This window comes from Bactrocera oleae, chromosome 3, assembly GCF_042242935.1.
Source record: "Bactrocera oleae isolate idBacOlea1 chromosome 3, idBacOlea1, whole genome shotgun sequence".
In the NCBI taxonomy this organism is placed as follows: domain Eukaryota; kingdom Metazoa; phylum Arthropoda; class Insecta; order Diptera; family Tephritidae; genus Bactrocera; species Bactrocera oleae.
This window is the reverse complement of record NC_091537.1, coordinates 12,294,056-12,309,870: the sequence shown is the minus strand read 5'-3', so window position 1 is coordinate 12,309,870 and position 15,815 is coordinate 12,294,056. Positions and strand designations below refer to the sequence as shown.

Here is a 15,815-nt window from a genome sequence, read left to right as displayed (position 1 = left end):
AATCGAATGAAGCAAAATGGACGAAATTACGAGTATTTTTATACCTGTCTTTTTATCGCTTTACAAAAGATTTAAAACTGTAAAGCGTTTACCGCACAACTAACCTTTTCGAAGCCCAGTGCCTGTCAAAACTACTTTGATCACTTTATCTATAACTACATAAATTACGCGGTAACGGTAAGACTTTTTTTCAACTTTGTAAATATTTTTCATTGTACAATAACAAGTTAACAGATTTTGTTTTCAGAAATTCGTTGTTTTTCTTAAAGCGTTCTCAAAATGTGAAAAATTTAAATTTCGAAAATAATTATAATTTTCATATTTTGATTTCAGATTATCCAGCATGGAGTTTTATGGGGCACCGCAATTCAACTTTTTCTGAGACGCTCCAGAGTTATTGCTGCCATTGCCGTATTTTTTAATATTTCTCCATGAAATTTTAACATAATAGTCCTAAAATATTATACTATTATTTACCACTGTTTTTTTTGAGAATAGATTTTAATTGCTTCATCAAAAAAAATCATAAAAATGGGTCTTGTTTTAAACCCTCTCCCTTAAATAATTAGAAGACTATTTGTCGTTTTGTCGAACGAATATTTCGTTTGTTGAGCAGTAAATACAATTTTAGATTTCATAGCCGAAAATGTTGCTCATACGCTATGGCTAACCCACAGATTCAAGGTACCTGAAGTCGTGCGGTTTGCCAAGGATGATGTGGTTTGATTATTATTCCATTGTGCCAATTTTCCGAACATGCAAAACTACTATCCTTGTGGGTCTTTTACAGTACATGTCACGCATTTGAAATGTAAGCTACAGTAATTTTTGTCAATAAAATATATCGACATTGTGTCTGAATTTGTTTTGGGGATTTTTTTTCATTACTTCCACATGAAGAAATCCTCAGTCGAAAGTTTATGGTGAACATGTTTTATTTAGGCGAACGTGTCAAAAGTGGTTTTGACGTTATAAAAGTGGTAATGTTGTATTGAAAGACGAAGAACGCCCTCGGCGGCCAAAACAGGTTAAAGATGAGGAACTGGAAATATTACTCGATGAAGATTGTTGCCAAACACAAGAAGAGCTCGGAGAATTTTGGGAGTCACTCAAGCCAACGTTTGAAACACAAAAAGATATAGTTTTTTCATGGATTGTGACTGGTGATACAAGTGAATACATTATGATAACCATATATGTAAAAAATCATATCTCAAACCTGACCAACTAGCCAAAACAACCACAAAGCTGTGGATATAATGTAATGCTCTGTATTTGTGGGGATCAGGGGGGTATGTTATATTGTGAGCTTCTAAAACCGGTTGGAACCATTAATAGGGAACGCTAACGATAATAGCTCATCAAATTGAAGCAAGTGATTGCCGAAAAATATCCGGCTTAGGGAAATTTAGCGCACTCGTCTTATATGTTAGCTCAGACCTTGCCCTCTCTCACATTTATTCGTTCTGGTCGATGCAGAACGCCCTCATTGCAATACGGTTCACAACAGAATAGCGTATCAAAAATTGGCTAAGGCTATAAAGTTCTTTGGGGATGGAATCCACAAATTACTAGAAAGATGTGAGAATGTTTTTGCTTCAGATGGGTAATACGTACGAATATAGAAGTATAAGTTTTTGAAAACTTTTTCTTGAAGAACAGCTAAAAAATAAGCAAAATATGCTGTATATTTGTATATGGTATTGAAATGTTTCTGGAAATAATACATTCAATACAAGGCAGTAATACACATATATGCATATATTCATATACATTTCTTTACTAACAAGCCGCTAAACATTAACTAACTAAATTCCACAATTAAACCCGTAAGTATTTAAGCAAATCTACATATATGCATCCAGCCAACTCTATTAAAATGCTTGTATGTAAGTCCTGCACTCACTAAAGTTCAAAGGTCTACAGCAACTGACGTTATGTAACAAAAGCATATTTACTAACCTATCAAAATTAATGGAGGTTACAGCTGCCGCAGTATATAAAAGTGAAATATCAGCAGAGCATAAAATAAATGAGTTTATGTAAAAAGACAAATGAAGAAAGTAAAATCGGAAAATATAAAAAATAAAATTTATACTGTGTACGAAGGAATGAATACTTTGAAAGCAAAACTTAACAATGCTTATAGCGATTTTACTGAAAACTCGATTAGGTTTCCTAAGTTGGCTACTAGATAAATAGATTTGAAATAGCGTAAGGCAACAGAAATCTTCAAAATGTTATTTAAAGGGATAAGGTTAAGTACGATGGCTAATCCAGAAATCGCGCTTAAACTATTATACGTAGTCCTTTGTGAAGCCGAAAAAACATAACTCCTGTATTCGTTCTTACAAGTCAGCAAAGCGCCTTGTGGCCAATACAAATTCGCTCAGGCGTTTAATTTCTATTTCTATCAGATCGCTGGTTTATATGTTGATGTCATTTCCTAAGTGTTTAAGTCTTCATTTCGCAAAGGCAGAACAATCAAGAAGGAAGTGTTGAGATATTTCTACCTCGTCTTCTTTCATACAGCTTCTGCAGCTGACGTCCAGTAAGATTTTCATGCTTACAGCATGGACGCCGATAGAACAATAGCCTGTTAGAGCTCCCACAACTAGGGAACTGCTAGCCTTACTAAGAGCAAAGAGCATACTATCTGTCTAACGATTGATCTTGGGCACAGCTACCCAGTAGATTAGTTAAAGAGACTATGGTTTGAAATTTTATGGCAACTCTTGTTGTTACTATGATTCATCTAATGTATATTCAGCTGCTAATTACGGCGATATAAGAACCCATTTTCCAAAAGGTTAATTTTGCTAGTTTTTTCGTTTACTAATTACCAAAGCTTATTGCAATGAGGTAAGCAATTTAGCGCTCTAAACTTCTCGTTGCAGCTTTGGCGAACACTGCTTTGCTTTAAGCGAGAAAGTATACAAAAACATTTTACTATTGCGGAAAACTATATAATATTTTAAAATGCTAAATTATGTCAGTTTCGAATAATGAATACAAATAAAACAATAAACTTCTCGTACTTGTAGTATTCTTGCAGCAAATAATGCGGATGATATCATCGAAATGAGACAGCACAATAAATTTGCCAATGCGGACATTATAACTGCTGCTGGCGACAACTCGCAAGGCTAGCAGACAAGCAGAGCAGCAGTGTGCTGAGAAAAACACTCTCATCGTGTGAGCATCTGCAGAAATTCCCAGTATTTAAAAGCTCTCCGGAAGCTGGAGCGCAGAGAGCGTACCTATGTTTACGTTTCGATTTGGCATTCGCTCACAGCTTTGTATGTTTGTATTGCCCGCTCGTTCAGCTCAACTTAGTCGAAATCAAAGTAACGACTTTTATACATATTATACATATGTACGATTGCCAAATATGCGACCTGCATTCATGCTTGTTTGGGTGTTGGCATTAATAAATGTGGGTCGGTATGTGTGTGCTGTGCCGTTTGCTTGCATGTGTAGTAGTTGGTTAGCTGAGTGCTTCCTGGCGGCGCACTTTAATTGTGCCAACGGAAATTTTTATGCGTTCATTTACAATTTTTATGCTATTTCCAGTGAAATTTCAAAATATAATTTAGCGGAAATAATAGTGGAGCGTGCGTAAACATTTACGAGCAGCGGTGCTTGCTATGGTGCTTAGGTGTGTGTTGATAAATCAGCAGTGTTGTTAGTAATATAGCAGCGCACCTTACACGATTTGGGTCGTATACCTGTATGTAGCAATTTAGTGAGGCTCTGCTTAATGAGTAATCAAAAGCAAATTAATGCATAAGTGTCATGACTAGTTGAGTATTAGTATGCTGTAAGTATGCTGTACTAATGCAGCTGGCATAGTTGAGTATTAGTATTGTGTAACTATACTGTACTAATGCAGCTGACAGTCAATAGCAAAATGTTGATCAAATGTGTGAGAAGGGTTTATATTTTGTGTGCTTTAGTTATAATCATACAATATACGTGTACAAATACTATCATAAATTTCACTGCCGCTGCAGCATTAAATGATATTGCCATAATTCTAAATCACCGCGCTTTTTCACGAGCACATTTATTGAAATTTACTTTGCTCATATTTGAAATTATTACGTTGTTATTATTAAAATTTCTGTAAGCTGTTAATTGCGCCAGATAGACCACAGGCTATAAAATAGCTCATTTACTTAATTTGCATTTTAATGAAAGCCTCAAAATTTTATGGGTTTATTTTGTTACAGCAAATTACGATTATTTGCTGCTTTTGATTTAAATTTTTGTACTAAAAAGTTTTAAAATTTTAAGCATTCTCAACTGCTGCCTATGTATTCGTTATTATTTATATACACACAACAATTCATATTCAAGGTAAGTGTATCGGAATTCACCTACGATACGGGTCTACTCTGAGAAGTGCACTCACAGTGTTATCAAGCTTCAAGTATTTAGATAAAAAAAAACGCTAACTTCGGTTTGCAGCGAAGCTATGATACCCTTCATGAATATAGGAATTCCTTACAAGAACATGATTTCGATCGGTCAGTTTGTATAGCATCTATATGCTTTAGTGATCGGATCTAAACAATTTCTTTGGAGATTACACCATTGTCTTAGACAAAAATCCATGCCAAATTTCGAGAAGATATCTCGTCAAATGAAAAAGTTTGCCATACAAGCACTTAATTCTGATCGCTCAGTTTTATACCAGCTGTGTGCTATAGTAGTCCGATAGCGGCGACTCTGACAATTGAGCAGCGTTTTAGGAAGATAAGGATGTGTGGAAAATTTTAGAGTGATATCTCAAAATTGCAGGACTGGCTGGCGTATGTACAGACAGACATATAGGCAGACATGGTTAAATCAAGCTCTTCCTGCTGAGCATTTATTATAACATATATGTTTTGTATAGGGTCTCCGACTTTTCCTGCGGGGTGTTAAAAATTTTCTGGCAAACTTAATATATCCTGTTTAGGGTATAATTACGTCACCAGAACATTTTAAAAAATCTAAATCATATCTATTAAATGCATTTTTTTTTTTTTATGTTTTCTATAAATTTTCCAACAAAACTGTGTGGAAAATCGCATTTACTTTTTACTTTGATTTCGAAGAAGAATTTCAACGCATTTGTCTAATCAAATTCAGTTGCTATTGGTCCGGCACGCGCACTTAATGGCTAATCTCTTAGCAACAAAAGGACAACGAGATATATTGATGTATTTGAAGTAATCAATTTTGCGCTGATTTAATGCTGCCAAAAACATTTGGCCGAAATGTTTAAAATGACAACACATTACTCAAGTTTCAACACATATGTCTAGTATATTGATATTAAGTATGTACCTACTTGGTGGAAATAAGTAATTTACTGGAGAAGAGATGAAAAATGGTGTAAAGAACTTCAGAAATATAGATAAAAAAACAGCTAACTGTAAAATATATTTGTTCTTGTTTAACTGCTGTTCTTATATGCCAGTGCACTCCTAACATACATAAAAGTATTTTTATTTGATAAACTTTAAAATTTTTCACGCTTACATTCGTACAGCTCACCACCACCTAAACGTGTGTATGTACTTATAAATATGTACAGTTAAGAAAACCTTTAACAACAGCATTGGCGATTGATTGTAAACAAACCCATAAACAAACTAATAAAAATGTCGGGTAGCAACAATACCTTTAGGGGTTGGTTGCCATAACCAAAAGTCTCCGGTAATTTTCGCTTACAGCCTAAATTTGAACTAAAATGTCCGTGAGGATTTGTCAACGCACACACAAACCTAAATGCCATTGTTAAATAAATAAACAAGGTGTACCCACAACAAAATGCGAAATGTACCAAATAAATTTAAAGAAAAAGCAGACAAATAAAATAAATAGCAAGGAAACACAAACCAAGTGAGAATGATTGCAGAGCTGAAGAGATGCCAATTGTATTCGAAATTTGCTGATGCAACTTACCAATAGAGTAGTGGACACCGAGCAAATGAGAACTATGCCAACAGCAGTGACGTAACATCAATGCCGTAAATAAGCTAGTGTGCCGTGGGATCGTAAATTAAGTGTACAAGTATATGTACATACATAGATAAAGCTAGATTTGGTTTTTTGGAGTTTAAAGAATACAATGCGGAATGAACCCTACAAGAACAGTGACAGTCATCTGACCGGTAATATGACAGTCACAGCTGGAAAAATTTTGTCAGCGCCCAGAACAAAGTTTCCATTTTCATTATTTTCTTTAGAGTCTTATGCAAAAACTAATGTAAACAAACGAATGTGTGTGTGTTTGCATCTCTCTTTAATACATGGGTATTCGATATTGATTCACTATATATCTATACTGCTCACTCTCATGTATTTTTCTGACTTCTAAGGTAATGTATGTTGTCTCCTTTCGACGTATACAGAATTTGCTTTTAGAAAAATCGTAAACATTGGCAGTCATTTTACTGTTCATTTGACTGTCAGAGGTGACAGTTCTAAAGAATGCAGCTATTTCATTCTTACATATGTTAAGCTATAGTAAGCAATATAAATCGTAAGAGTCCCTTTTTAACAATAACAGTGACAGTCCATTGCTGGGCAAATTGACCGTCAGTACTGACATAATAAATGTGAGTGTATTGTTGAACCCATCAGCAGTTTCTTGTAGGGGAGTGAATATAGCAACAGTAAGAGTGTGAAATGTAGAATGTAGAATGCCTTTCAGTGCTTGACAAAAAGGTATATATAAAAAGATATCACAAGCAAATTATAATTCAATAAATTGTGTATATTAATTGGCGAACTTAATAATGCGTGTGCATACAGATATCACTTAAAAATATGGAACAGGCGCGAAGTGTATAATATTATTTAATTTTTTATAATAATTTAAATGTTTTTATAATTTTGCGAAAAAACTGTAATTAAAATAAAGCTGTATTTATAAAAGCTGCTCAAATAAAATACAGGGGGCTACATGTTTTATTTCGATATTTGAAAAATAAAAATTTATAGAGAATATATTAGAGATATTTTCATTCAATTTGGACTTATAAAATTTATTTAGATTACTTCTTGAATATAGTGAATAAATGAGCGAAATCGTTTAACTTTGCTATATTTTTCAATTTTCGTTTGTGAGTGTTTCGAAAGGTTTGGCTTGAGTTCATTTATGATCCAGCATTTCTTGATTATGAACAGTTAGTTTGTATAGCAGCTATATGCTATAATAGAGCGATCTGAATATTTTTCTCAAAAACTGAGGAACTATGTAGTTCACGTACATACAGACAGGCGCACAAAATATTGAGTTGGCGACAATACTACTCTTGTGAATGAGTACTAGCAAGACTCTCGCAAATAGTTTGTTCATTAATGATTCTTAATATTCTTATATAATATCTTATACACAATTGAACAAAGGTTGTCAATGTAAATCTTCAAAATTTTGCGTACTATATTTGCGGTGTGAAATTATTCAGCGTTAGAATTCTGCTGTCAATCTATATAACAAGATATAAGATAGCGTACCCTGTATACTTATTCAAAAAAGATTCTTTTAAGTTAAATTTTGCGTATTCACAAATATAATAAAAGTCTATTTTAATAATGAACGGATTTACTTGCATTTATTGTAGCTTAAATGTTAAAAATAAATAAATAAAAATAAACAAAAAAATTGTATACAAATAAATTCACAAATTATTGTAATCGAACTGCACTAACACAATCAAATATAAAATGGTTGCTGTCATATAGCTGGCGCCAGTGCGAAAATTCCACTCCAACAAGCCGCAGAAGCGAAAGCGTACAGTTTCGCCTGCCATGAATATGCTAAGCATTTCAAACTGTAAATAAATAATATACATATATGGTATATAGTGTGCAGTCATAATATTTTACTATTTTATTTTTGACTTCTGGAATATTCTGCATTAACAAGCAAATATAAAAATAGTATCATATTTTCTCATTTATTTCTACGAATGCTTGAAATGAAGATTTAAGATTTTTAAATAAATAAATAAATAAAGGTGATAATTATAAAGCTAAAAGTGGAAAGCTCCGTTAATGAAAACTTAAGTGAAATGTGTGGAAAGAACAACTTATAACTTATGAAAATAGCAAGAAAAAAGGTTAACTTCGGCTGCACCGAAGCTAGAATACCCTTCACAAATAAAGAAGTTTTTATGCAAGAACTTAATTTGGATCGGTTTGTATGGCAGCTATATAAAATGGTGGTCCGATTTAAATAAGTTTTTCAGATATCGTAGCGTTGGCTTGGATAATATTCCGTGCCAAATTTCGTAAAGATATCTCGTCAAATGAAAAAGTTGCTCATACAAACACTTGATTCCGATCGTTGAATTTGTATGGCCGCTCGGCGGTTCCAACAAATGAGCAGCTTCCTGAAGTGAAAAGGATGTATGCAGAATTTCAGATCGTTACCTCAGAAACTGAGGGACTACTTCGCGTATATACAGACAGATAGACCGATATGAGCATTTATATATTTATACATTTTATTGACGTATAAAAAATTTAATATAAAACTAAAATTAAATATAAAATTACAATAAAAATAAAAATTTTGGCGGATGAAAAGAACAACACACAGCTTTATAACTTATGTTAAATAAAAAAATTAACCATAAAAATTAGTATTTTTCAGTGCAATTAATATTTTTATACAAGAGTCAAAGAATTTTTCTTTTTTTGTTTTACTTACTTCATGCTGAAGCGTCTGCGGCAAGCTCTTCAATTGAGACAATTCCTTTAACAAGAAACCAGTCTCTTTGGACGCCGCCAAAGAACGTTCACAAATAACCATGTGACAGTATAAATCCAATATATTAATTAAGTAGATCTGTAGGTAGAGCGTGGGTGAGAACAACTCTTTGGGCAACACTTTGCCACCCAGGTAAACCAGAAAATAGAATGTCGACATGACATTGCCAAATAAGATAATAATGAGAAATAGCAACACTTGCCACTCGTAATGCTTGCACACTCGCTTGGCCAATCGGCAAATTTGCACATATTGATGACACAAATCGGCTATGGCGCTCACACCAAAATTTCTACGACCATTAAGTGGCTTTGACTCTCCCGCCAACGGAGCGAAAGCGATATCAGTCACATGCTCAATCGGTATATTGGATATGGTTGGGGCGCGTTCGTTCCATAGCCGCAACACCTCTTGGAAATTCCAATTAACCTGCTGCAATTGCCGGCAGATATTGAGTATGGCAAAATGAAAATTGGCGACAGTCAAGAGTGTCACATTCTTCAAGGCGAACAGGAAAATGATGTGTAAGCCATACCCTAATGACGGATGCGAATTGATGCGCAGTTTACCGCTTACGTTAGACACCGCCTGCAGTAGTGCCATTAAGCTTTTGGCTATAATCGCATTGTGATAGAATGCTTCGATTTGATTATTCGATTTCACAGTCCACTTTTGTTGCCAGCGCTGCTGTCGCCATTGCATTTTCACCAAATCGTTATGCAGTCTGAAGAGCTCCTTTCGCCGGTACGAATTCGCTATGATAATCACAAAGAAAGTGCAAAATCCCAGCGCATAATGAATGTGGGCGAGCGCTGTATTCAACGGTTTGTCGCAGATAAAATGTATTTGGTTTGCTTGTGATCTTTGAAAATATATGTAAGGAGTGGTCAACGCAATTGCAATATTTATCAGCGGCCAATAACAGTTGAGCCATTTTGTGCCGGTCAAACGTCGTGTGCCCGAATCGTATTTGTATGGAAAGAGCCCGTGTGCGGTGGAGAGCAGGAACTGCATTGAAATGCATGTGTCCGCAACTATTTGGCGCAGTTGCCGCAACACGCTCAACGTTGTCTCCGAACACATGTTCGTATGCTAACTGAATAAGCGATGTAAGCTTAGGTGGTGCTCTAGAAAGCACTTAATGTTATTAAAGCGTTTTAGGTAAATAGTTTATTTAATATTTCGATAAGGTCAGTTAGAGTTAAGTACATTCATATGCAGAGTGTCTATTTACCATACGTTGTGGATGAGCGTTAGTGTTTTGCTTAAGCGATAGTTTTGTGGTATGTTGGAGTGAACTTCCTTAATAGTACCGAGTAATATTAGAAAGCATATGAGGCTGTATATTTATAAGATATTCATTGGAGTTATGTCGCAACTAAGTTGTATTTTGAAAAACGTTTTATACATATACTCGCAAAGCTCGATATTATTGATAAATTGGATAAACTATCTTTTGATCTGAAGTTTTATGTATTGGTTTATACTATATAACTGGAGCTTACAACATTGTTAGGTATGTGGCTTCTCGTCTCTATTTATGGCATACTCGTATGTTACATCTTGATGTTACTTAACAAATGGAGCTTTCCATAAATTGTGAGTCATCTCAGATATTTTCAGGTGGCAGAAATAACGTGAGAGCTTTACCATTGCTTGCTGCGACAAATTGATAGAAGTTTTCCGTCGCTCTAAATTTATTTGTCACCTCGGTTTTCTGAAATTGTAGTAAATATCTGATGAAATTTTGCGCTTTAAAATAAGGCCCAATCCCCAACCAATTTAAAGTTATGCTGCAGAGTTGGGAGTTTTCTTTTTGAAAAACAAAAGTGAGCGCAAACTTGCACACTTTCATTATTATGTTGAGGCTCGTAAATTATTTATGACCGGAAATAAAACAATATTTCATTTATGCAGTACTTCAACACATAATAACTTATGAATGGATATAGATATGAGCATATTATATATATATATGGTATATAACAGGCATAGACATATGTAAGTGCACAGGTCAAGCACATCTACTCTGATCTTACAACATCTCCTAAGAAGGAAGTGAGCTTAACAATTGCTGAAGAGTTGAAGAGCTTCCTTTCCTATTGTTGTTCTCTATTGTCATTGTTAATAAGTGAGTAGAGGAACACAAGAACTGTTAGCTTTTATAACACGACAGTCGACGTAACATAAATAATGCGGCAGATAAGAGAGGTGAGAAAGCGCGGATAGCAAACTGAAAGAAAACAAGAAAAACGTTAACTTCGGTTGCACCAAAGCTATAATACCCGTCACAGTTAGATTTTTTATAGCAGAAAATAATATAAAAGTTCTTGATCTCGCTTTTGATCGGCTAGTATGTATGGCAGTTATATGCTATTGTGGTTCGAACTGCACAATTTCTTCAGTGTATCCACTAATGTTTTGGACAATAATATATGCCAAATTTCGTAAAGATATCTCGTCAAATAAAAAAGTTTTTCATACAAAGGTTTAATTTGGATCGTTCGGTTGGTATTGCAGATAGCATATAGCTGATAGTGATTCGATCTAAAGAAATATTTCGAAGAATGCGCCGTTGCTTTGGACAATAACCCTTGTCAAATTTACCCTGTTCAGCGTATAAAAAGCATTAAACTAACTAAACAGGCTTTGAATTTTTTAAAAATACATAACAGCAAACCAAACTTACTAAATAGAACAACATTCTTAAAAAGAGCGATGATACCAAACACAAATAAAGGCAGCAGTCCATTGAAAGCATGTTTGCACAAGCAGGCTAAAGCTCTAGAGATGTACAATAATAATGCAGTCATATGCGATTCGACCTTTCTTTGTGCACTATCTTTGAGCGTTTAATAAAAATTCTCTTTGTCGAAAATTTTACATTTGAAGGCACCAACAAAGCTCAACAAAGTTATTAAAGTAAAGTAGTCGCTTTATATTTCGTGCTACTCCATCTACAATTGATTATACTAGTTTATTTTAACTATAACAATTATTTGATCGATTCGCCACTCGCTAAGATTTGTGGAAACGCAGCTACTGCGGTGGAATCTGGAATATGTAAGACTACAAATCTACTAGCGTAGAACTACAATTTCGTTAAATTTATAGCATTTCGTAAAAAACCTTTATATAATAAAAATAGAGAAAAAGTGCTAGAAGCCATTTATTATTTTTCTGCAATATACAGCTGCCGTCGAGGTTATGTTTTGTGTTTTACTCAAAAAATTAAAATCTTTAGAATTACAACCTATAAATTATATATGGCATATATACGACTATATGACACCCAAAACCCAAGAAAATGTATTTATTGCAGAATTATTATAGGAAGTTAATCGTCAGCAACAATGAATGTTACATAGAGAATACTCTACTTAACGAACGTCTGTAGTGCAGTTGACTCACCCTAGCGTATAAACTGCTGTGAGCGTTAAAGCTGGCTACCGCTTGTTTAGCTAAGCGTTGTATTATAGTGTAGTGCATTTGGCAAAGACTCAAGCCACAAACATGCGACCATGTTCATGGACTTTACATAGACTCGCATTCGCCACACTGCTTCGCTGTAATCAAGTAGGTCACCGGACTCATACTCGTACTCGCACCACTCTGGTTGCTTTGGCTTGGTCGGTTTGGCTTGTATTTAGGATACTAAAATGAGCTGCTACCCGTACGCTACCAGCTTGTTGACGGCGGTACAAACCACACTCACAACCGCACCGAGCTTGGAAATGCTGCTTAGCCAGACCGTGTTTGGAGGGTATAGAAATCATAAAGCACCATACACTGCAGCTGCTCTGGGGATTATATGCATTTTGGAGTAACTCAGTGGCGCTACAACAGCACAGCCATTTTCCAATAGCAGCAGGCGAGCGCACAATGACAGCGTGAACACTTCGATGCCACAAATTTCGGTTGGAAGCACAGCGAAAGGAGAGCAAACAATATGTTGCGCTTCAAGCACTTATGCACATACTTGTATGTGTCTATGTAAGTATATGTGTGTGAATTTATTCATTTAGTTGTATTTTAAATGCAAACACACCGACACATACACACACACACAAAATACCAGTTACTAACTTGTTATGTAAGTTAGCCACACAAAGCATATTCTCTTGCTAGCTATTTTGTGATTTTACTTTGCAGTGTTGCACATATGTATATACATACACATATACAGCAGCAAGCGTAAGCATGCATTTGTGTACTTGTTAGGAATATTAGTAAAAATTTTATCCACTGCGGGACTTGAGTAGCACAAGCGATATAAGTACGTAATCCATTTGGCTATGCAAGCGTAACAACTTTGAGACGGAGTAAATATTGGGTTAGTACGAATGGAATCGCTTGAAAAATAATATATACACATATATCATTGCTCTATGATAAAACCTTGTGTGCAGATTAATTGTGTTTATGTGTGTGTTTTGATATGGTTGTTTGAGCGGAGTGATTTGCTTAGCGCAAAGTTTTCGAAAAAGTGCGTTGCAATAAGCTGAGTTTAGTCATTATGGCTTAAAACAAGAAAAAACGTTAACTTCAGTTGCACCGAAGCTATAATACCCTTCACAAATACAAAAGATTCCTTACAAAAACTTTCTTCGGTCAGTTTGTTTGTCAGTTATATGCTATAGTAACTTGACCTGAGCAGTTTATTCGGAGATCGCACCATTGTTTCGGACAATAATTAATTCCAATTATCGTGAAGATATTTTATCAAATGGAAAAGCTTTCCAGAACTTAATACCGATAGTCTAGTTTGTATAGCAGCTGTATGCTATAGTGTTCCGATTTCGCTGGTACCGACAAGTGACCAGATTCTTGTGGAGGAAAGAACGGGTGCACATGGTTAAATCGCCTCAGCTCTTCAAGCTGATCAATTATATATACTTTGTAGGATCTTTACCGTTTCTTCTTGGGTGTTACAAACATCGTGACAAATTACATCGACATTATTCAGGATATAATGGAAGTTGTTGAGTTAGGTCAACATGTAAGTGCCGCACAAAACAGTTGTGAATCATTTAAATAATACTGCATACAAGTTAATGCAAAAAACCGCATAGCTCCAATTTCCATCTGCCAATCGCGGATGGTTACTGCTGATGAAAAGAGCATCACTTATGATAAACGGTCGTGGTCGAATCGCGGTGGCCAAGCTTGGGCTGACGCTCGGGAAGGTTTTGCTATGTGTTTGGTGGGATTGGCCAGTAATTATCTACTATGAGCTGCTCGCCTACGCGTAAATTCATGATTCGGATCTGTACTTTAACAATTGGACCGTCTGAAGGAAGCAATTCAGAAAAAAAATTGTTTAGGTCGGACCACTATAGCATATAGTAGCTATACAGATAATTGTATGGAGACTTTTGTATCTGATAAGTGGATTATAGTTTTGGTGCAACCGAAATTAATGGTTTTTCTTTGTTTTATAATAAAACCTGCCATCACCTATTAATTTTCCATAAAGTCTGAAAGCCTTTCCGTAAGTACACAATATTTATGGGCTTATGTATGTGCGTGCGTCTTTCAACTTTTTTGTCATTTCTTAACACTATTTTTCGCCTATTAATTTGAAATGTCGTACGAACTTTAATCCAAGCTACTCACGCTGACAGCGTGACTGCCGCTTAAGCAAGCCTGTATTGACGCCAATGGACCCTAGAAGCATACGTGTATAGCTACATAGCTTACATATGTACCTATGTGTGCGTGGCTTTGAACACACGCAACTGATGTGTCTTGCCGCGGTGAAATACTTACGATTATAATGAACTTTTTATGCAGATGGCTGACAGTTTGGACTAAAAGAAACGGGGGCGTAAATACAAGCGTGAAAAAGAGGGATATATAATAAAAAAAACAACATAACTTGCGGTTCAATGCAGGCGTGTATACATATACATATATAAAGCGTGTATACATATACATTTGTTTGTCACGCGCATGCTTTAATAGCTAGCAAATACGAGTACTGGAAGCATAAAGAAAACATTGGCATTACTTATGACATATGCGCGTTGTTTGTTTATTTTTTTATACTCGCATACATATTTTCGAGAATAAGCAGCCATGATTATATATTCGCTGACATCACAATTTCTTGCTGTCTTTCGTAGTTAACTTGGTAGCTGCCAACATCGTTTGCTTGGTAAACGTACTACCAACGACGGCGAAAGCATTGGCAACTATGACGTTAACTATGACTTGGACTGTCGGTGGCATTGCCAGCAGCAATTGTGGCAGTCTACATATACACAGTCTCATTGAAAGCGGTGACATTTTCGCCAACAACAGCACAATCGCTTTGACGTGTTTCTGGCTTCAGCTCAGCGCATAGCCTTCGCGCGCCATACCATCGAGTGGCTGATTTTATCTTCTTATTTATTTTGTGAGCATTGTGACATTCCAAAGCAGTTTGGTTTCGCGCGCTTTCTCACAAGCCCCTTCAAACGCACTCTATTGGCGCACAACTCTTTGCTATTAGTGTTATATAGCCTTGTCTTCTCTTCGAACCCGCATAATGCTAATAACCGGCAGTAATATTATTTTCCCGTCAAAGTTTGTATTAAAATTATGTGAAGTCAGCAAAGGATTCACTTCTTAAACGCGAGAAGCAAATACTTTATACATAAGCTTGTATGCACATACCTACATCTGTACATATATAAGCTACATCTTTGTAGCGCAAAATGCGAATATCGTGTATAAGCAATCATAATAAAAATAAAGCAGATTTGCGTAACTAGCTTGAAGCTGCTGACAAATTCACTTCCTGCACACACTTTTTTATTTTATGGCGAGCCATCATAGGCAAATTTCTTGTCGGAAGTATGTATGTACGATGTGTACACATTTACATATATCTGTACTCGTTACCATATATTTACATCAAAACATTATTAGCGCAAATGAAAGCACATATGTATATACATATCCACTTATATTATTGCAACTTCAGGCAGCTTGCTACAAGCTGTGCCGCATGTTCAACACCTGGGGTTTACCCACAGTTGCGGCGTCATAAGCCCTGTTATTG

The 15,815-nt window shown here is 35.5% G+C and overlaps 1 protein-coding gene across 1 annotated transcript; it reads right to left on the bottom strand.

Annotated features, from left to right (window-relative positions):
- Window positions 1-7,676: 7,676 nt before the first annotated feature.
- On the bottom strand, window positions 7,677-9,853 carry LOC106615240 (gustatory receptor for bitter taste 22e-like). The gene is made up of 2 exons (XM_036366525.2): window positions 8,711-9,853; window positions 7,677-7,829 (listed from the first exon to the last, which is right to left on the bottom strand). Exons 1-2 carry the CDS (start codon window positions 9,851-9,853, stop codon window positions 7,677-7,679), a joined length of 1,296 nt encoding a protein of 431 aa, XP_036222418.2.
- Window positions 9,854-15,815: the final 5,962 nt, after the last annotated feature.

Coding starts and splice junctions, on each gene's coding strand:
- LOC106615240 (XM_036366525.2), bottom strand. CDS start 9,853: ATGTGTTCGGAGACAACGTTGAGCGTGTTGCGGCAACTGCGCCAAATA. Junction 7,830..8,710: donor CGCAGACGCTTCAGCATGAA/GTAAGTAAAACA, acceptor ATTTATTTACAG/TTTGAAATGCTTAGCATATT.